At 36.0% G+C, this 24,342-nt stretch overlaps 1 protein-coding gene across 1 annotated transcript in view; it reads left to right on the top strand.

The window, feature by feature from the left end:
- Positions 1 to 24,342, top strand: part of SRT1 (sirtuin 1) — a 159,683-nt gene that overhangs the window by 79,159 nt on the left and 56,182 nt on the right. Inside the window, exons 7-8 of the mRNA XM_089821024.1 lie at positions 9,118 to 9,197; positions 9,645 to 9,723. Coding sequence (XP_089677150.1) covers positions 9,118 to 9,197; positions 9,645 to 9,723 — 159 coding nt within the window. The remainder of the gene's footprint in view (positions 1 to 9,117; positions 9,198 to 9,644; positions 9,724 to 24,342) is intronic.

Here is a 24,342-nt window from a genome sequence, read left to right as displayed (position 1 = left end):
CTCCCTGTCGCGATACAGGGCGGGGTCGAGGGGTAGCGCCCCCGTCGCCAAAACCAAATTTACACTCTGAAACCCACACAAAACTATATGGAACACAGTGTTTTTGTGATTTTCTTCTGATCCCACACTCTTTCTGGGAACCGCTGATGTTTTACTACCTGATTATGTCTTTCCCTTCCCTTGGGCATCATCCGTTATGCATTCAAAACATTTTTTATTTGTCGTCGTTTTTTTTTTTTTTTTTTTTTATAACCTATGGTTCTTCTTTTCTCTTCTCCTCTCTTCTAGTCATGCTTAACAATTAGAAGGCCCTTTAGGGTTATAACAAAGAGGAAAGGTAAAAAAGAAAGCAAAAAACATAAGTGATTTTTTAATTATTTCCAACTAAACATGCATGCTGTTGCCAGCCGATTTTTGGCGATTTCTAATGGCGATTCAGGCGATTTTTTGAGTGAATCACCGATACATGCGATTCACCCAATGAAATCGCCGATCACGATTTCCGACTCCAAAAAAATCGGGGTGCATGAATCTAATTGCTGAATGGGCGATTCACGCGATTTCAGCGCGATTCTCGTTATTGTGGGATGTAGTGACTCAAATGAAAGGATGTTGGCATAAGGATTATTGGATGTATCAAGAAGGCGTATCGAAGAAGTAACCTAGGGCCGCGAATCAACAATGCAAATGAAAGATACCTTTTATACTTTGTTCATTATGTTTTGAACATGCAAAATGTAAGCTTGGAGTGGGGCAAATGTATATTGTCTTTAATGTTTAGAGATGCTTTTGGGGGTGTGTTTATTAAATATGTATAGGGGATGTAAAATGATCGTATGGGCAATGAATGTATATGGGGGGGGGGTGGGTTGGCTTTTTAAGGCTTTATGTGAAGATTGTTATGTTTCTATGTAAAACTATTTTATATATTAATAAAATCAAAAACTTATTACAGACCAAAAAAATAAAAGAGTCCATAACGAATTTCACATCAGCCCAGAATGCTCATCAAGAACCATATCTCTCACCTCAATTGTAGTATCTGATGTTGATTGTCTCCAAGTTGTCTATCCGTCATTAACAACTGTAGAACACAATGCTCTTTTGACTTGACAAACACAGTCAAGAAAAATGAAGTAAGAAGCAAAACGTGTATCAATAGATTTGAGTAGCTCCACCTTGGCAAATACGATAGATGGCTTGTCTGTGGTGGTGATTGCATATAAACATTTGTATTTTCCTTTCCTTCTCTATGAGATCTATAATCCATTGAAACTTGTCAATGTCTTTGAGTGCATTATTCAACGAATGCTGTAATGTCCCTAGTTTTAATAAAATACACAGCCCCAAAAGTTATATAATATAATTAGGACCTTCAATTATTTAATAAAGGGGCCCAATTTTTAGTTATACGTAGGTGTGTTTCGCGTCAACATTCTTTTGTAAACCCTTGGGAGTTTTTTCCGAAGGGGTATTTATGTGTGGCATGTAAGAAGTTGTTAGTATGTGAATTTGGATTATTTAATTTATACTGTGAATTGCAGTTGTTCAGTATTATTCGCCATTTCGGAAGTGGAAGATCTTCCCTACTTGGCTATTTCAATTTTGGTGGGATTCAATCCTCACCCTATTTCGTCTTTGTATTACTTTGCTTCAGATCTGGCACTTCTAGAGGGCCATCTTTCTCTGCAAATATAATTGGTGAATATCTATGTTCAACATCTTTTCTTGTTTGGCATATATCTTGCGCAATTGGTGTTCTAACATCATCTTATCTAGCACACAACATTGCAATTCACTCATTCATAAATAACATCAATTGCACAACTTAAAAATTTGATAACTTTCCTTTGGATCGAGTTCTCCTTCGGCTCAAGTTCTGCTTCGGGTCGAGTTTCCCTTCAGATTGAGTTCTCATTCGGACTGAGTTCTCCTTCGGACTGAGTTCTTCTTCGGGTCAAGTTTTCCTTAGGCTCGAGCTCTCCTTCGGGTCGAGTTCTCCTTCGGGTCGAGTTCTCCTTCGGGTCGAGTTCTCCTTCGGACCGATTTCTTCAAACCGAGTTCTCCTTTGGGTTGACTTCTCCTTCAGACCAGTTCCCCTTTGGATCAAGATCCCCTTTGGATTGAGTTCATCTTCGGATCGATATTTCCTTCGGATCGAGATCCCCTTCGGACTAAGATTGCCTTCGGATAGAGATTGCCAACGACCAAGATCATCTTGGGGACATTACAAATGCACACAACAGGGTTTCCAAAATATATGCTTGTACTTTTTTTTCACCAACATACTCGTTGCTTTATAAACAAGGGCAGCATTAGTAACAAGTTGGACCACCCGTGTAGCCCCCATCTCTTCAATGCCCTCACATAGCTAGGTATGTAGAAATCTTGCATTCTTTTCTTGCCCTAAACAATCTATTGCCTTAAAAAAATAAGGCCTTTTGCTACATGTTACCATGATATTAAGTAGTGGATGATTGCTAGTATCTATCCACCCATCCATCACAATACTGCAACCCTTTGAAGCCCATTCTCTTTTCATTGGTCTAGTTTGTTCATCTAATCGATTTTTTTCTTTATCAAGTAAAGTCGTGCGGAGCTTTCATATCCACATGGTTTATACCTTGTTGGTGGATGATGGATAGCTTGGACCATCTCGGTGTGAGCAACATTAAATGCTATTCCATTTGCATATAAGAATCATGCAATTGCTGCATCAACAACATCTTGACCTTGCACATCAAAGAATCTTCCAGTGGGGTTTGAGCTGCCAATGTGTGGTCCTTGCGAGCATGTTCTACTATTACATCTGTAGATGAGACATCCAGATCTGAATTTGTATGTTGACATTGTATAGACCCTGTTGTTGAAGCATGAGAGCTCTTATTAGAAACTTTCCCCTTTGCCCTTTCTTGCTCCCTTATAGCATCATACCATTCCACCTCATTTTTGCAAGGCTCAATAGTTACCCCCGACTATGTGAAGGAGGCGAGCCTTCACTTGTCTAAGAACCTTTCCATCCCAAAGGACAAAGATTGCATTTGACCTCAGCTGATCAACCTTAATCCTTTCACCCTGCAACACAATCAACATACTTTCACAAAGGATACAACCCTTTGCTTTCCTTTGCCTGACATTCCACACGGGAAAAAAATTCACGGTTAGTGTCAAACAATAAATTCTATAATACAAAGTAGTTGTAGAAGTATAAAATAAAAAAAACTTTAATGACACTACTTTAGTATATAATTGTGTTAATAACAGAGTCTGATTTCTTAAGAAATATTATAAAAGTGATCATGCTTGTCAGTGTTTCTAGTTAATGCAAAAATCAGTGTGCTCAGCTGCTAGAAGAGGACAAAATAGAAAACACAGTTTTCAATGTTTGTTATTGAGAATGTGAGCAAATTACTTGAGTTTGTGACCATTCAAACTACTAGAATGTCTAAATGTTGGGAATATGTTGAAGTTTATGAATAATTAATGAATTAATATTTAATAATAATATATATTAATATAAGTGTTAATATTATTTTATTAAATAATAAATAACTGCTAAATTTTAAATGTTTATAACTTTATATGTCAATAACTCAATATTATTGTTTAAACTTTATTGTGATGTTTACTATTTCATAGTTGTAAAAACTACCAATTTGTAAAAATTATTTTGTTTAGTTTTTAAACTTTACAATTTTATAATTTAATAATTAATAATTATAGTGATACCTACACAAACAACAATTTTAATAAATTAATATTTAATAATTATAATATTTATTTATATCATAGAGAAATATAAATAATTGTACTTCCATTTAGTTTATATATATTTTAAATATCATAAATTTCTAAACATTTACATTTTGCATAACAAATAAATATTTCATTCTTCAAATGGGTGAACAACAAAAATAAAGAATACTTGATGCAACATGAAGAATGGAGGTTGTGTTTTTGTCTTCAATTCACTTTTTTCTGTTCATACGTCATCCTTTTCTCTGATGCAAAATTTGTGCTTCAGTATGTGTTGTTCATGTGTCGCCCTTTTCTGCCTTTTTGTCTTCAATTTAGTTTCTGTTGTGCTTGTTACGTTTTTGACTTCAATGCCTATCGTGTCACTATTTTTAGAGTTCTCACCTGTGTTGCCTACAAAACCCTTGTTTGTGCGGTGTGAGAAAAGCACGTGAACTACAAAAACAAATTGCTTGTAATTTGTCCAAAAAAACAAGTTATACATGGCATTGTTCCTTACGTGGCATTTTTCTTTCAAAATTTTGACTTTTAAAACTCTATTCTTCTAATGTGGCATTTCTCACTTTGGGGTACGCATCCCAGTGTGTAGCAAGTATAGGATACACTTTCCAGTCCCCAGTACAGGTACCAGGGGTCTGTTGTCGGTAAAATTATAAAATAGCCGACGGGTAGATTAGCATGTTGTCGGAAAAGTTATAAAATAGCCGACAGGTAGATTAGTATCCGAATGGGTGCGATGGTTGAGTCACCCCTTTGAAATGGTATATGTACACCATCCGGAATGGACTTTGGATCATCGTTGTAATCATCATTGGAAGCACTATGTAATCTCTTCGGCATATATGCGAATAATAAAAGGAGCACTACTGTGTTACATGTTCTTGTCTATTGTCTGTATGCATTAAACTATTTACCCCATATGGAAACGATGCCAAATGTTTACCGTATGGGGTAAATAGTTTAATTCATACAGACAATAGACAAGAACATGCAACAGAACAATGCTCCTTTTATTATTCGCATATATGCCAAAGAGATTACATAGTGCTTCCAATGATGATTACAATGATGATCCAAAGTTCATTCGGGACATTGTACATATACCATTCCAAAGGGGTGACTCAACTGTCACGCCCATTTGGATACTAATCTACCCGTCGGCTATTTTATAATTTTACCGACAACAAGGTCTGGGTATGCGTACTTGTGTAACCTTATTTGGTTTACTAGAAGACATGTTTTGGATCAATTGAAATATGTATAGGAGAATGTGCAAGAACACTTAGAACAATTTATGTTTGATCCTCAACCGATAGTGTTTTGGCTAGCTTTGGTAGATCTTTTGCAATGTGAAGTTAGATAGTGATGTGGAAATTATGTGACATGAATGGGTTGTGATGAATTGGTCATACATTGGTCATTGTGGTCAAATTTCTCGAAGTCATTCGTGTTCATTGGAAAAAGTGCAAAAGGCCAGATTTTCTTTTTTGAATTGATGCATGGTTAAAATTGATGATTGTGTAGATTTGGTAAAGGACGGATTAGGGTTTGGTAATACGTTTTGGCTGGACTAAGGTGAAATTCAAGTGTATACGTTTTGGTTAAGGCAATGGTTGCCATAAAGATTGAAGTGTATAATTTTGTGGCAACTCTTTGTAGTAATAAGTGTGATGGTCTTGAATGGTGTGTGGATCAAGCGAGCAGTTGAATTCCTGCAATCTGAAGCAGATGTTGACATGAATTAGATATGTACAAGCAATTGAGAAGTGCTATACTCAAATCACTTTCCTTGTTGAATCCTAATAGGCTCACAAGTCTAAATTATTTAACTGGGTCCCTCTTATCAGGGTGAGCAGGATACTAACAGGTCTGAAGATTAATTCCCTTAATTGAGTGGCTTACTAGCTTGAGTTATAAATCCTACAACGAGGTTACTCTTAATAGGGTAAAATTTCTAATAGGGCTAGAGACAAATCCCTTAATTGGGTGTCTCCTAACAAGGTCTGCTCCTAATAGGGATTTAGTGTAAGCTCCTAACAAGGCCAAGCCTTTAATTGAGTGTATTTCAGAAGAATGCAAATATTTGTGGGTACTAATTCCCACCATGGTTTTTACCTCTGACCAAGGGTTTCCATGTGAAAATATTGGTGTCTTTGTGTTACCTTTGTGGATGTTTTATACGTAGTCTTACTTACAGTTTCATGAGTTTACATTCGATGCATGTGGTGAATGATTAAATGGTCAAGATCTGCTTTGGTTGATCTTTATTTGATAAGTTCATGAATTTTTTTGAATCTGGTAATTACTGATTTAAACTCCCCCCTCCTAGAAACCTTGGACCTAGTACATTAACACTGGTGAGATATGTTAGGCCGTTATTAATGTTGGTGCTTCTAAGGGTGTTTGAATTTTTGAACCATTTAATAATGCCGATGATGAAACATACTTAGGAAAAAAATTATGCCCAGTCTACAAGAATGCTATGTACCATGATCATTGTGTTTCATGTCTTCATTGTGAGAAATTATTTGGAAGTTGGTCGTAGTATAGATTCTTACACCTTGTGGCTTCTATCTGAGTGTTGCTTTCTTTGATGAGGTAATTCTTAATAGTTTAATTGTATCTAATTGTTTTTGGCAATTCTTTTATATCTTGTAAGAATCTTAGAATTGCTTATCCTTTTATTGTGTTAGAGGGAAATGACACAATTGGATATTGAATTGGACAGAGTAACTTCTTTTGCATATTCTAATCTCCTTCTGTATTAATGCATTAGAGCATAGCATGCTAATGTAATCACTTCTTATTGGGTTCTTATGTCACCATTTGTGGGAGTTACTATGATGCTTGTGGTTTGGTTGTTTTTGGCTTGCGGCACTAATGTCTGTGGTTCCTTGGATTGTACTGAAGCAGACTATTACATACAAGTTAATGATCGCTTGGGATCTTTCATTTAGGCCTTTCACATAGCTATACTTTTGTATGGTAGGAGGCTGACCTGGGATAAACATATTAAGGCTGGGATGTTGAAATGTATATAGGTAGATAGGGGTTGTTCCCTACCTATTTTTTCATTATACAAGTGCTGATTGATGTATTGGTACATCTCTATCTCTCTCTCACCCACTCACTCTATCACCCACGCACGCACACACACATGCACACACACACATGTACATGAAAACACACACACTCATAGTACTGAACTCTGCTTTGGAGTGCATGTTTGGAGCTTATGGAGTAGATTAGCTGTTGCATGTTAATAACAGCTGCCTTGTAAGGAGCTAGTAGACCTTGAGGAGTACTGGATTTCATTCCAAAATGTTTAAAAGTTCTAGGAAGCACGTCTAAAAAAACTTTGAAAATAAAGGCGTATATCATGGAACCCATAATTATGACAAGAGCATCTGGATAGTGCTAAGGAGGAAAGGTGAAGTTTAAAGATTGGTAACATAATTTCTTGATAAAAACCTAAGTTACTGGTTCAAATCTGAATGCGGATGTGGGTACGAGAACTACCTAAATTCTTTTTTGGGGTGTTTTGGATGCATTTGGGTGTGTGTGTTTGTATACAGATTTATTAATCACTATTAATAATTAATCTTATAAGAAATGGTTTTGTTTGGTATTGCTGACTCAATATAAAGAGGGATTATAATATCAGGCTTTTTAATAGTGAAAGCTTATTTAATATCATTCGAGACCTTGTTTACCGGCTGCTTTGGAAAATAAATATGAGATGGCTGAGCTCGATGCATAAAAATATTAATAAGGAGATTGTTTATTATTAGCGTAGGACTTTTCTTGAAGAACCATTGACTAAGGCCAAACATTAATGCTGAACATCAATGCAGTGAATATCTATTCATTGCACCTTGATACAAATATGAAATATTTGAGCCCAGGCAATTATATACTGTTGTGGACAGGAACAAAGTATCTACGGATTACATAGTTGCATCGAATTTGACTGTTCTCATACTTTGTGGAAGGATTACTCTGGATTGCAGGCTTTTCCGTGTTGTAATCCAATGATTAGGGGTATTTGTGCAAGCAGTTTTTATCAGATTTTGGCTACAGGTATCTTCAGGTTTTTGAGTTTTTATCTCTTTTTTAATGTTTTTATGAAAAAGTCTGTGTGCTGGGCGTCCAGGTGACCATCCATGTGCACCTCATGAGGATCCAAACCAGAACGTACCAGCATACGGATAAATGGGCAGATGCACCCGGCAACTGAGGTAAAAACAGTTGCTTTGAGATTGGTTGCACTGTCAGAACTATGTGGCATTGATGCAGAACAGTTAAGAGCTTCATGATGTGACCTCATGTTCTTGGGAGGGTCAAGCTTTTGGTAGAAACAGTATATGGTGCAGAGCACTGCCCTTGCAGTACAGGATTAAAATGCTGGATACTCTGTGTCAAGAAATCGTTAAATCTGATGAATAATTGGTGAAATTATTGATAGATGTAGTTGCAGGAAATTGCAAAATCTCCAGGCCGAAATGTTTCTAGGAAAGGTTCTGGCATTTCCATGGCATTTAATTTTTGTTCTTTGGTCACCCATAAAATGTTGATGTCATGTTTATGGGGAGGGCCCCAATATTTTCATGGAATTTCTGTTGATTAATATGCTGATTACCCACTGAACATTGATATTATCATAATGGTTTTCTTCCATTAATTTTTACATTTCTAATATTTTATGATGGTAATACTATTCATAGTTTGACTCTTCTTTAATTGGTTTGATTCTATATTGTATCTCTGATCGTGCATGAAGAATGGTGCTTTTGAAAGAGCTTCAGGTAAATATGGCCAATCTATTGATTGTCACATTACTTACAAACTTGAAATAAAAAAAAATAGTTAGGTTTTCGGATGAAGAGTATGTGTAGATGTATTAGATAACATTAGTATAATACATTGTAAAGACAAAATGTACATAGGTATTTATTCCAATGAGTTTGTGTTACATTAAAATTGTAAATCAAAATAAATAGGGTTCACAAATTTCTCCTCTACTTCCCTATAACTATTGATCCTCTGCATCCAATGACTTTTAGCTGATGAGCTAACCATATGTTTGAAGGATTTAGCCAAGCACACGTATTTTATCTGTAGTTTCAGGGACATATACTGCCAGATCCTGAGGTGGGATGCCCCTGTCAATACACAAATTTCTTCAATCTACTTACACAACAAATACATTGTATCTGCATTCCGTTCATTGAAGTATGGATAATCTCAATTACACTTGTTAGGATTAATGCAATATTTTGAGAGATTATAGATTGACTGAAAATAATGTGGCTGTTGATTAGCTGGGGGTTTCCTGTTGTGACTCCTTTCTTTCTTTTACAGGATGCATTGCCACCAAAAGAGATGATTCCTGCGGAGAAGCATTGTAAGATGGCAGATCTGATCATATGCTTAGGAACTAGGTAACCATATCCCGCTTTAGTAATATTTGGAAATCTAGAAGCAATTCGATGAGCTAGAATGTGCCTCTTGCACATTTATCTGAGGGCTAAATGTTAATATTTCAAGAGAAATGAAACATCTGCACTGCTTATAGCTGCAGGACTGTTCCGGAAGATATATGAAGTAAACTGTATGTCTATTTTATTGGACTAGTAAAGTTAAGATTTTAATGCAATGAATGGATTTATAAGATGATAAATAGCCACACTATGATGTATTTTTGCAATTGTCATAGTTATATATTTTGTAAATAATCGTGCCTATTAACTGCATACAGTTTATTTGGTTATTTTGGAAAAGCCAATGAAACAAACAAGTGGTTTTGACAGCTATTATCTACAAGATAAATGTGATTTCTTTTTCTTTGTTATCTAAGGTTACTTGGTTTTTGATTATTTTCTGAGCAGCTTGCAGATAACTCCTGCATGCAACTTGCCTTTAAAATCTGTTCGTGGCGGTGGCAAGCTTGTAATTATTAATCTTCAGGTATGATTTCTTATCTGAAATCTACAATTTGATCCACTGAGGCCCATAAAATAATTGAGCTGCTTTGTGGAAGATCTTATATTTTTGATGTAATGTCCCTTTTCTAGATTATTGGACACTACATGGAATTGTCTGATTCTTTCTATAATAAGTAATGCAAAGACACTTGATTGGTAGTTCCAAATACTAAATTAATGCAATTATGTATGACTGGTGATTCCAAATGCTATAATGAATTATGAGACTTAATGAATTGACACAATATGCAGTGATATGGATGCAAACATAGTTCTTTAATACATATACGATAAGTGGATGCAGATTATAGAAATGGAAATGTATGTATTGACAATGACTATTCCAATGTCAAATGGAATACAAATTACAGACTAATTCTGCAATACAAGCTCAGACCTTTAGGTGACACTATGGCTGTTTCTGTTATATCGATATGATTCATGCACATTCCCTGCCAGCAGTCTTTGATAAACTTTAAACTATATTCTGCTGTTCAATGGGATGGTCACAGGCAGTATGCTGTCTCTGATCTTCTTCAAAGTGTATATGCAATCTGCAATTCTTTTAGAGCCATCTCTGATATGAATATAAATATGTGCTTGATATGGTGCTGTGTTTGATTTAACTAATGTGATGCTTGGACTCTGCTTCTAAAGGTTGCGTGAGCAACCGTTTACTTGCTCAATGGAGCGATAAATCCACAAATGGAAATAAGTACTATTTTATCTTCAAATCGACATCCTCCATAGTTGATTGTCTTTGATGATAAATAACATTTGAATGGCCACAATGGGCTGTTGCCACCTTTTTTTATGTTTACCGCCTTGATTTACAATAAAATGATCAGCTGTTATGAACTGATTATAGTATAAGAGGAATAGGATTAAAGCTAATTTTATGTAATGATAAAATAGCCAAGTGCCGATAGACAGATGCCAACTTATTGTAATTTATTATTTAATTAGCCTTCATCAATACCTTCCACTAACAATCATTCTACACCAGTCGATGATGAACCGATTAGTTAATTGCTGTCACTTTAATTGTTTGGGACTGATGCACTGTTATCTTTGATGAATAGGGCCAATCATTTGATTAATTAACTCTTTTAATATATAATCGATGCTTTCACTTACTTCATCGATATCATATATGCTGAATCAATACTTATCTCGATATTATCCTCTTACTCCATGCACTTGCCTTAGCTGTCCGATCTGTTTACATCATCAGAAATGATGTGATCGATGGTAGGAGTCTTTGACATCCTTCACACTTGGTGTTATAATACAATTGCAATTTAGACCAATAAGCCACTGATAAAACGATGCAAACTCTTTCTCTCATACTTTGTTCATATTTCACTTGATGATTAACAAGTTTTTTCGTTGTGTTTGGATCTTTTCCACAATTTTGTGCAGTGTCCTATGATTTATTGAATAAATTTGAACCTTTAATTAATTTGGGGACATCAGGTTTTATTTAAAGTTTTTTTTGATGTCAGGATTTGTATCTTTGATTTACATTTTCTATTCAAACTCTGATGAATGAATCCGTTGTATTTGTTAAATATCCGGAATGGATATTTTCTCCAGTTTTTCTCTAACAGAAACTTTCAGAATATAAACAGATATTTAATGAAGTAAACCAGCAAATGAACCCGAAGATACTCATGTCAAACTCTGATGAATGATTTCATTGTATTTGCTAAATATCCGGAATGGATATTTTCTCTAATTTTTATCTAACAAAAACTTTCAGAATATAAACAGATATTTAATGCAAAGTAAACCAGCAAATGAACTGCAAGATACTCATGTAAAACACTTAGATCCAAACAACTTCAGATTCACTATTGTATTATAAAAATAGCAATACAATAACACAATGTTTTCCAATCTTAAATATAGCAACGACAGTTAGATTGGACAATAAAGATAAGTGTAAACACAAGTGAGACACCCAAAATGACGTCTCCCACAAACAATGAGTTCTCATCCGCTGTTGTTGAGCTAGAGGGTTCCGTCCTCAAGCTGGCTCCGAAATTGGAAGCAGCTTGCTTCCAAGTTGTGAAAACTAATCTGAAATCCAAAAACCATGCATGCTGAAAATGAAGGAGACTTCCTCTTTTAATGCTCAAATAGTGACTCTTCAACTTCCCTTCCCTGTCTCCTTTTCTTCTTGTTTATTTGTCTCTTATTGACCCTCTTAAATAATATTAAATTGACTATAATAATTTTGCATTAAGTCCTCCATAGGTCAATTTTAAGATATATTTGGGTTGGCCTATTAATTATCTAAGTTCCACAAATTGGCAACATTACAAACCTCCCTCATTGAGATTGCTTACCCTCAACCAATCATGAGTCCGTAACCAATTCTACGATCCCATATCCATCTGCAAGTCCCTCCATGACTCGTACTAGGAACTGTGTAATCAGAATGTGCTATACAGTAGAACCAAAATAAGGATGCAACTCATCCATCCACCTGATCTTTGGATCCCATATCAATGTGTAAACCACCACTGCATTTGCAGGTTGTGCGACTATGATTATAACTGCATCAAATCCCAAATTGTGTCATATCACAACATAATCAACAAAATGTCAAACATTAATCTTATCAACACGATCCTGGGAGGAGTAATAGGTGTCTACCACCCTATCATCATCATAAATCAGCCAATTGAACGAGTAGCTGCCAATCACACATCCCATATGTATGTTAATCAACTGATCACATTTCCAAACGTGGCTCCCATAAGATATATTATCATGAAGAATGATGCTGAAGCTGACATTGCTCCCAGGCATAGTGAAGAAATCCAAGTCAGATGCATAATCTAATCCCGAATCATAACCATGCAACTCAATATCACCTGTAGTCCTAGCCAAATCTGAAAATGCAATGTGTGACCACCCTGGAAAACTACTAATGATTGAAGTATGGATGATGAAAAATCACCAATTAATAAGTGAATTGCTACCTGTTGTCTTGCATTTTGTCACCACAAAATGTAGGTAATAGTATGAAACCAATTAATAAGGGTTGTAGCGATAGTAAGGGTAAAAAGAAGGAGATTAAGGTAGAGAAAAATAAGAAAGCTAACGAGAAAGCCATAGAGTCTGAGAAAAGTGCAGATGAAGAGGATGAAAATGAAAAGGAAACTGGGGATCTTAGTTTAACTTGGACGGGTATATAGATTGTTGGGGTTTCTCTATGGTTAATAATGATGGGGAAAGTAGCAAAGAGAAGAATTTGGAGTCAAAATCGATTTCAGAACCTTTGGGGCAGAAGGAGAATATTTTGAACCAAAGTGAAAGGCCTACACCCACTAAAAAGGAAATTATTGATGTTAAGGTCCTGGTGGACTTTAACAAGGAGAAGAATTAAGAGGTGAATGCCCTTGTTATTGAAGATCAGAGTCCGAGTAAGGAGAACTAGAAGAAGATGATGGATTAAAAGGGTTTAAATAATGAAAATCAGTTACATCTTAAGGAAACCCAGGAAGTAACAACTAATTCAGAGAAAAGGTCTAATGATGAGACCAGAGATGAAAATAATATGGTGAAGCTGTCTTTCTCCACAAGGCTAAGTTAAAATCTGATGTCTCTCTCTAGGTCGACTCTTGGCTCTATAATGAAATTATTATTCTTAAGAAAAAAAATGGGAGATATATAGAGGGAATTGGATGAAGAAAAAGCAAAGAGAGCCCAGCTGGAAAACCAGGTTGGGAACATCCCTTAGAAGTTGAAGGCCTATGAAATGGAACTTCAAAAACTGGTTAAAGATAGTGGGCAAAGAATGGACATGGTGACTTCCAATTATGTGCGGCTGCTGCAAGTTTAAGTAAAAGGAGCAATGAGGAGATTATGTCCCTTGTTGCTGTTGCTATCAAGATTTCAGGTGGCCCTAGTAAAAGAACGAGAGAAAGTACGAAGAAAGCTATGGTTGACGCCTGTGGATTTTCTGTTAATGACATCCTACAGGGTACTATGGAGGATGACAAGGATTTAGCCAAGGTGATTAATGAACTAATTTAGTTGTTGGTTCGGGTCCTTGGCATCTGGCCTCTGGTTGGTCAGCTGGTCCTAGTAATCTTGTTTTTGTTTCATTTCCAGCTTTGTTTTGCTGTTTACTTTAGGTTCTAGGTCCTTGTAAATCTTGGTTTTGAACTTTGGATAGTTTCTTTTGGTGGTTCCAAGTCCTTATTAAACCTAGTTTAATATTGTATTTGTGGACTTAGGTTTCAGGTCCTTGCAAAACCTGGGGTTCCTTATCGTTTATTTTTCGTCTTGCTGTAAGGGGTTTTGGGTCCCCTCTAAAGCTTTTTTTGCCTTAATTTGAAACAGTACGAAACTTTTTCAACTTAGTTTTGCATTTCTTTGAGATAATTCATTATTTAATTGGGCAAACATTGATCAACCAATCGACCCCAATTGGTATAATGGATATTACAAAGTAATTGGTAAAATACTTGCTTGTTATTAATAGAGACCGAGAGGTCTATATATACAGAAGAATGGACCGATGTTTCCTTAGGAAACGATCATAAAGAATAGAAACTTTCTATTCCATCTAAAAGAAATCTAATAGTTATCTACAACTAAGCAAATATTAGAAACATTCTAATATTTACAATAGATTACAAACAACTAACCTTTAAGTAATAATAGAAGCTTTTCAATTATCGGACTACCCTCCCTTAATGGTTAATCTATCTACAACACCAAGTTGTCCTCTGAATTTGACAAACTTATCAAGGCCAAGAAGCTTTGTGAGAATGTTTGTAATCTGATCCGTGGTAAGAAAATACTGCAAGTCTATTGTCCCATCTTCAAACAACTGTCATATGTAGTGACAATGAACATCCACATGCTTGGTTCGTTCACGGAAGACTGGATTTTTGTAATATCCCCCTAATAATGGAATTTAATTATAATAGCCAAAATAAAAATATAAACACTTTAAAATCGTAAGAGACAATAATTATAATATAACAAAGTTATTAGTAAGAGATTATGATAACTGTAAGATAATCATATATATTGATAAGACCTTAGATTACTTAAATATATTGATAATTATTATATATATATACACATGAAATAAACATAATGGATAATATTAAATAATATTATTACATTTCATAAATACTCCATCTAATATAACTAACCATTAATATATAATATAACAATCAAAGATTCACATCCTCTCGATGAAGGGACATGAACAAGTTCAATTGCATGCATATAACAAGGATGGTAAAATAGTATAGGAGGGGGGGAGATAGAGGATGAAGGGAGCAATATATAGGTCAAAGGGAAGATGTAGACATCAGACTTGACTGAGCACATCAGGTACAGTTAGCTAATATAATCCAATCAACAACTGAGAGTCCAAAAATACTCCAGATGGAGATAAGGAGACGATTCGGTAGAGGAGAAAAACATAAGTCCTCGTCTTTGTCAGCAACCATGTCAAATCAACGAGTAGTAACCTTTGACAGAAGGAATGGATTCAATCGCATCAGTAAAGTAGGTTGTTTGGACGACGTGGATAGATCACCACACACCAGTGAGGGCGATGCGTAGGATGACAAATATAAATATCATCTACGGAGACCAATAAGAAGGCAATAACGAAACAAGGAGAGTCAATACGGATAGGAATAAACATTATTCATGTAACAAGACATATTGCATCGAGAAGGAATTTGGATATTATTTTTGCTTTCATATCAAATGAAGAAGACCTTGGGAAAAGTTACTTAGGAAGTCGAACACATATTATGGAACAATAGACAAACATTGATTCTACCGATATAACCTTTATGTGTGGGCAAGCAAAAGGAGCATAGTTTAGAAGACAAGTAAACAAAAAAGAGCAATAGTCGAACACGATGCAGATCAAAACATATCCAACGCAGTAAACCATAGTTAAATGCAATGATATTTAAAGAGGGAAGAGGCGACAAATAAAAATAACTAGGAGAGAATTATCGAAGAAAGAATGGGGGAAGCTTATGAAGTAGTTGCATCAAGGAATTTACAAAGAGAACAACGCACAGGAGTACAGAGATATAGTTACAGCCAGAGGCAATCAATATTGGTCACAAAGATTTTTATACCCACAACAATTAAGAGACTATCAAGGGAGGATGAATGCAAACATTGGAATATACAATTGACTTGTATAAGGTGCATGCACATTGTAGTAAAATCAATACATGGATGGCAACACTGTCTCCTTTGAAGTGGACATGACCAAAGAAGAAAGACAACTCATACCCATGGGTGGGAGTAATAACCAGTTGAGTAAATCACTACCACTGAGCAAGAGAACACAATCAGACACGAAGGTGACAAACCTCTCATGCTCGATAGAAAGAAGACAAACTGGCATGACATGGAAGTTTACTCACCACACCAGCGAATAGAAGAATAAGGGAATAAGTAACACAAAAGATATTCAACGGAAGGGAGTCAAAAAAATAGTACAATCAACATCACCATACTGAGGAAGTATGGAAGCATTGACATCATTCATACAAACCAACGTTATTAGAATTGGAAGTGGAAAGAACAGAAGGGAATATAAGAGATTTGTATCAGATATAGAGATAGTGAAATATTGATATAGAACATTAAATAGAGTGTTAAGGATAAATCAACATCTTGATTCCAAAAGTACACAAACACTTGTCTTATGATTATTTGATTAATAGGGAGAGCATATTAACTTTCACAAGAGAGACACAACAAAGGGTAGAGGATGTTTGTAAAAATGAATATCAAATTTTCATGGAGAAAATTTAGAGGATTAGAGGGCATTCAAAAATGAATGTCGGGATTGGAGTCCTAGAGAGAGATTTATAAAGAAATCTCTTAGAGACAATATATATTGTAGTGGTCAAACATATGCATAAGTCAGAGACGAGAGACTTGGTAGAGGTGGGATCTCTACTAAGTGATTAAGTAGAGATCCCGAAAGAGGCCTTAGGAAGATGCTCTTCATATGATGATCACCTTATCGGGAAGCAATTCTCACCAGAGGCTTAGGTGATTTGAGAAGAAAAGTTTCTCCTGAAGGATTAGAAAGGGTTAGATGGGTTAGTGTTTATACTATTAGTTCAATATTTCTAACATGATTTTATACATTTTTTTATTGAACTGACGATTTGTTGCAGATTTCCTTATTCAATTTAGAACCTAAAAGAGGGGACATCACAATTTCTTGCTAACTTGATAACGCTTTCATTATAAACAAACAAAGTGGTTGGTCCTGTTGTTGACATTTGCATATCTCCAATCCTTTGACGAAGCCAAACAACTTCAAAGCCTGCCTTGGCTGTCCCTCTGTATTCATCCTTTGTAGAGGAGAGAGAAACTGCCCGCTGCTTCTTACTAATCCATGTGATGACACCTGATGCCAAACTGAGCACATATCTAGAAGTTGACTTTTTATCGTCAACAGAGCGTGCTGAATCTGAATCTGTGAACCCACTAAGTCTAGGATTAGAACTTCGAGAGTAAAAAAGTCCATAATCTGAAGTGCCCTTTATATAACGAAGCATGCGCTTTGCTGCCATCCAATGATCAGCCTTGGGAGCTATCATAAAGCGTGAGATGTAGCTAAATGCGAAGTTGATGTCAAGCCTAATAGCAGAGAGATAGATGAGGTTGCCTACTAGTTGCCTATATGTTGTATCATCAATGAAGGAGAATCAGACTTTGATGATAACTTGAGACCTTTCTCCATGGGTGTAGATGTAGGTTTGCAATTCTGCATAGGAAATTTGTCTAATAGAACCCTAGCATATTTGGATTGAGAGATGAATATACTAGAAGACTGTTGGCAAACCTCAACACCTAGGCAATAATGCATGAGCCCAAGGCTAGTCATATCAAAAGATTGACATAAATTTTGCTTGATTTCTTGAATCAAAGATGCCAAACAGCTAGTGATGATCAAATCATCAGGCATAAATAACTAGGACGATGTCACTGTCAGTTGTCTTGATGTACAAATTTGAGCTTGAAGAACTCTTGAAGCCTTGATCATAGAGGTACATATCAATTTTTTTTTACTATGCCCTAGGGGCTTGCTTCAAACCATAGAGAGCTTTCACCAATCTGAAAACGTGACGGTGTTTATCGACAACCTTAAAACCAATAGGCTGCCTCATGTAGACCTCTTTGTGGAGATCACCATTCAGGAAAGCATGCTTGACGTCCATTTAATAGATCTTCTAGCCAAATTGTGCTGCCATGACTAGGACTGATTTGATTGTGCTCATCTTTGTAGTAGGAGCAAAGGTCTCCTCATAATCAATGCCTTGACGCTGAGAAAGGCCCTTTACAATTAAACGAGCTTTGTACTTATCCAAAGTACCATCATATTTGTATTTGATTTTGTAAACCCATTTGCAACTAATGGGTTTCTTCTCTGGTGGAAGATCATAAAAGACCTAAGTGTTATTCTTTAGCAGGCTCTAATGTTTAGATGTCATGGCCTGTTCCCACTTTGGAATTCCTTTAGCCTCAAAATATGTTTGAGTTTCAAACACACTATGAATGTTGGCCATGAGAGCAAAGTTAATAGACTTTGTAGGTTTGCTCTTTCTTTGAGCAGTTCTCCCATCAATGAGCTCGTCCTCACGAAGATCAGCAAGTGTCTTAGCCCACCACTTAGGCCGGAAGAGGAGAATGACCGACACTAGTATAAGGAGATGCTTGGTGATCAGGTTCGTCATCAGAAGAATTGAGATCAAGCTCAGGTGAAGCATCTACAAAGCGGGGTGATCCGGCAGGAGAAGCTGGAGGTGTCTATATAGGGATCACTTGTATAACTGGAGTTGAGGAGCTACTCGAGTCCTCCCATCAGGTGGGCCTAATGGAAGCCTAATTCCCAAATCATGAGCCTTCGTAGGCTGGCTTTCTAGATTAGGAATAGGAGAAATGGGTATTAATGGTCCTCGTTGCTCATCAAAGACTACATCATGAGTGTACAGGAGATGAGATGTCTCAATGTCAATCAAGCGGTAGGTTTTGTGAATACTACTATATGCGGCAAGCATGAGTTTTTGACTCTTGGCATCCAACTTGGTGCGTGATGCATCAGGGATCCAAACAAAAGAAAGGTAGCCAAAAACCTTCAGGTCATTGATTCTGGGATTGCGACCTGACCAGGCCTCTTCCGAAGTTTTACCTTTGACCGCCACTGTGGGTGATTGGTTCAAAAGATAAACTACAGTGTTAATTGCTTCTTCCCAGAATACTTCGGAGCATGTCTGTGTTCGAGCATGGATCGAGCCATCTCGGTGATTGTTCTGTTCCAACGTTCAACTACATTGTTCTGTTGTGGTGTGTGGGATGTGGTTAACTGGTGTTTGATGCTATGTGTATCCAAAAAGCTAGAGAATTCATTAGAACAAAATACCCCCATTGTCTGATCTAAGAGTAATAATAGATTTTCCAGAGTCTTTTTCAACTAAAGTTTTAAACTTCTGAAATACAAGAAATGCATCTGATTTGTTTTTAAAAAAATACACCCACATTTTTCTCTGGAAATCATCAACAAACAACATAAAATTCTTGGACCCAAGAACAGGAGGAGTGGCCATAAGGCCGCAAATATCGACATGAACAAGTTAAAGTGCCTAAAAAGCTTGCCATGAATCGCCATTGGTGAAAGGTGTGTGATGTTTCTTCCCAGCCTGACTTGCATCAAAAACTCCAAGGCACTGAGTCTGAATCTATGGAAAACAAAGGACAAGCTCTTCCCGAGCAAGTTGAGAGAGATAATGCACATTTAAGTGCTGCTACCTTTGATGCCAAAGTGTGCTAACATTAGATTGTTGAGAAGTCATAGCTAAGTCCCGAGAATCACTAGAATCAGTAAGGTAGAAAAGACCATGATCCTCAAGACCTACTGCAATAATAGACTGAGTCGCCCAATGAGTGATGGTACAGTAGTGCGAACTGAAGGTGACATCCAAGTGTGGAAAATGTCGCAGTAATTGACTTAACTGAGAGTAGATTTAGTTCCATCCTTGGAACATAGTACACATCGAGGAAAATGAGATTCCTCCCAGTGGATTGAATTTGAATGTCGCCTTTGCCTACAACGGTGTACTCTTCTCCGCCACCAAAAATAACAGAATCAAAATAAGGTTGGTAGTCAATAAACCAGTATTGGTGGTGGGTGAAATGACGAGACGCACTTCAATCAATATGCTAGGCATACGACAGTACATGATCTACAAGTTTTTTAGCCATTTAGGCGTAAAAGACAGATTCTATCTGTTCAGTGTGCTCTACACTGTTTGCACTGGGCTGCGAACTAGATTGTTTAGATTGGGCAGCTAAGCATTTCCGACATTCAACCTTCATGTGGTCAAACTTGTGGCAATAATTGTGTTGAATGTTCTTCTTCCGGGAGTCTTTTGAGACTGGAGGAGAGGACTTGTGCTGAAAAGACTGCTGAGACTTGCCTTTATCCTTCTGAAAGGATTTAGCAGCAAAGGCTTGCTTTGTGGAGGTAGAGCTGGAACTGATATTGAACTGTTGTTTCCACCAATCATGTTGAAGCTGATTTGTGTAGAGATTGGTGAACTCAGATCAACAATAGAAGATGTGATGTTGAGAGTTTCGATAAAATGCTTGTAGGACTTTGACAAAATCTGTAGAGTGATAACCAAATGTCCTCTTCCTCCATCTTGTGACTAATGACAAGCAATTGGTCATGGATTTCTTGAATCCTATTTAGGTGAGCTTGGAGTGATGTTCACTCATCCATGATAATAGAAAATAGAGTGTTCATCAGGAGGAAAGCTCTACTTTTGTTAGAAGTCTCATGAAGATTTTTAAGATGTGCCCATATATCGGCAACTATCTTTTCAGATGGAATCTTAAAGAGTTGATCACGAGCTTCGGATAATCTGAGAAGCATCACCGCCTCCCGATTATTCAGATCCCATGTATTCTGATCAGCACCAGGGGTAGTATGATGTTGTGTAACACACAAAACAATCAAATTGGTTTTCCGATATTCAAAAATTGCTATTATCTGCTACTTCCAAGTGCTATAATTCCAACCATTGAATTTTGAATTGCTCTTGAGCAGAATATTAGTCAAAGATGCCATAGTACGTTTTTTCATTGAGAAAACATCAAAATTTGTGAAGGCACATTTTTCGAGGCAAAACTATTGAAGACCCAAAACATTTGAAGAGGAACCCAAAAGAGCTTGAAAAACCCATAAGGAATATGTTGTTGCTTTTTGGATCTGTTGGCTCACAAATTGAGGCACCTAGAAAAATCGGTCGAGAACCAAGCTGAGCTTTCGAAATATTCTCAAAGAATCTATAATTTGAAAATTTTTCTGAGCCCAAAAATTAGGGTTTTCGAACAAAACCTTAGACAGAAGCTATCGAGGCAAGAAGTAGCAGAAAAATGGTGATTTCTGGTAGTAAATGCCCAATTTTTAATAGAGAAGCTTGTTGCTTGCTGAGACAACACAGGGGTTGCAGAGATGTCATTTGATTTGTCAGGTCTTAGCGCCAAAAAAAATCACTTCTTGAGAATGTGAGGGCGTTAAATGACACCTCAATTTTTAGAAAAATAGAGCCCCCAGCAATTGTAGATGCGAGTAGAAGAAAAATCCGACTTTGGGGTTGCACAATTTCGATGGATGTCGTGATTTGTAGACAAAATTGACCTTAGAAATCATGTATTGTAAGCGATCACGCATTACACAAGATTTGCTAGATGTGAGCCATTAGAATCAATCGCGATTTTGCAGGAAAAAACCTAGCTGAAACTTAGGTTCTTATAGATGAATTTCTCAAAAATCTGGAAACCATAGACAGACTGTAGAAAAAATAGAAATAAATTCGAAAAAACATGAGCAAATAATTTCAAAAGAAATTATTATTTTTTCGATTTTTTTAAAGTGTTGGCTCTTATACCATATTACGAAGTAATTGGTAAAATACTTGCTTGTTATTAACAAAGATTGAGAGGTCTATATATACAAAAGAATGGGATGATGTTTTCTTAGGAAATGATCGTAAAGAATAGAAACTTTCTATTCTAACTAAAAAAAACTAATAGTTATGTACAACTAACTAAATATTAGAAACATTCTAATAGTTACAATAGATTACAAACAAATAACCATTAACTAATAATAGAAGCTTTTCTATTATTATAATAATGAATCCTTTTACTGAATGCGTTGGTCAAGACCTTTTTCTTTTTTCTTTTTAATAAGCCTATGCTTGATTTTTGAAGCCTTCAATATCTTTTTTCGTTTTTAAGTGTGCGTTTGTTTTCTTTTGGTCTTTTGGTTTTGTTCAATCCCTTTCTTTCAGTTTTCCCTTAGATTTGGTAATATCTTAGGGCTTAATCAGACTTGTCAGTCAAAAGATATGACCTTTTAAGTGCCCAAAAGGTCAACTCTTCAGATGCAATTGCATAATTTAAAATATCATGTTATATTTCAATGTTGACATTCACTTTTTGAAAAATATAACATAAGTTCACATTATGTAATGGTTTTAAGTTACTTTATCACTTAAATTTATCACTTAAGTGACTATAGAGCACTTTATGTTATATTTTAATGTTGAGTTGCTTTTTAAATTCTTCACTTAAGTGACTTTATTAACTATATAGTTTGATTTATGTTTGAGTTATTTAATGTTTTATTTTTAAACATCTAAGATAACTGTTGGTTTTTGAAATAATATTTGCACATGATATATTAATTATATAGTGTAAATGTTATTTTTGACTCAATTAAGTGATATTTCCTCAAAAATCAATTGAACATGTGCTGAATTGATCACTTAAGTTGTGCAAATGCAACTTTCAACCCATCTACATGTTTACATGTAAAGGGCCTCCAAGAGTGCGATTTGCACTAGAAAGACATGTTTAAACACTTAAAACATGTAATAGACCTCTAAGAATGCGATTTGCATGAACTTGGTCTTTCACAAGTTAAGTGTCACATGTAAATGCATGGGAGAATGCTATTTTTCTTTCCAAGGCCAAAATTGCTCAAAGTATATTACATATGCATATTTTAAAACATGCAAAAGGGCCTAGAGAGTGTGATTTTTTCTCTCAACCTCTAAAAGAAAATTCTTAAAACATGTAATGGAGCTTAGAGAGTGCGATGTGCCTCCTAACTCCAAATACATGCATTTTAAAACATGCAAAATCACATGGAGAGTGCGATTTGCATAGAAGACGAAAAGACATCTATTTTAAAGCATATAAAACCTCTAATAGAATGCGATTTTGCATTTTATCACATGCATTTGCACTTCGAGTCCACAATGTTGCCTCCAAGAGCAAAAACGTCCATGTTCATGCAATCCGAGGGCATCTCTGTGATGATAATGCCCAGATCTCTTCATTCCAAGCTATGAAATCTGTCTAGAAAGGGGCGTTTTTGCATTTCTATGCACATTCATGCTTTGGGCATTCACATTCCTTGCAAAAACAGTTCATTTCCATCCAACGAAGATCATGTTTTTGGTTAAAAATGTGCAGATTTTTGATATTTCAAGCTCATGAACACATTTTAGAGGGAGGCATTTTGGCTTTCCAGTCCACATTCTTGCTATTAAAGACCACATTTTTACCATTCATTGCAAGAATCGATTCATTTGCATGCATTTGGAGGGTACATTTTTGCCCAAAAACGTCCCCATTTTGATCATTTGCAAAAACAGTTGGCATATTGAAGGTTTAAAGACCATGTTTTTGGCATTTGCATACAAAAATGCCTCATACAAAGCTATTGTTTGCAAGCATTGGAAAGGTCAAGAAGCTGTTTGAAGATTCAAATTTGGAGGAGAAACATTCTTTCAAACCTATTTATCTTGCACATTTGGTTCTTTGATCACCAAATAAGTTGAAGTTTTGAATTCTTTGCTATTTCATTGCATATTTTGGATCATCCTTGTACGTTTTTCCAAAGATATGCCATGTGTTTTGCAAATTTTCCTTTAAATAAGATGGAAATTTCCATTTTCAAGTGCTTGGAATTTCCCCAGATTCCAATTTCGAATTTGCATAGGAAAGCAACTTGGTATTTGTCATGTTTGAGTCAAAAACCAAAGGTATGTTTTTGTTTTATGCATAGTTCTGCTTGTTTTTTACTTGCTTGTTTGGAAGAAAGTTGAGGATTCTTTCCTAAGAATGCAAGAGCATTTTACTTCCTTTCACATTCCACCTTTTCATGCAAGTGCATCACATCTTTTCTTATTTTTCCAACACATGTCAAAGCATATTACATCCATACGCATTTACATGTAATTACATCCTCTAAACCCACTTACATGTAGTTCCATCCTCCATATGCATTTACATGTAATTCCATCCTTCAAACCTAGTTACATGTTTACATCAAGTAACAATTACATGTAAATTACTTTACTTGTAATTACCTCCAGAGATCCCGATTTTGGTAAAGGGTCACACTTTGAAACACCAATGTCACCATTTGCACACATCCATATGCATCCCAACTTGCATTCTTGGCCATACCCATAAAAATCCATCATTGCCCACATGCAATCCA

The sequence above is a fragment of the Cupressus sempervirens genome, chromosome 3 (genome assembly GCF_028749045.1).
Source record: "Cupressus sempervirens isolate cs-2001-9-10 chromosome 3, ASM2874904v1, whole genome shotgun sequence".
NCBI lineage: Eukaryota > Viridiplantae > Streptophyta > Pinopsida > Cupressales > Cupressaceae > Cupressus > Cupressus sempervirens.
Note: the sequence above shows the minus strand (reverse complement) of the source record. Positions and strands in the feature narration are given on the sequence as shown.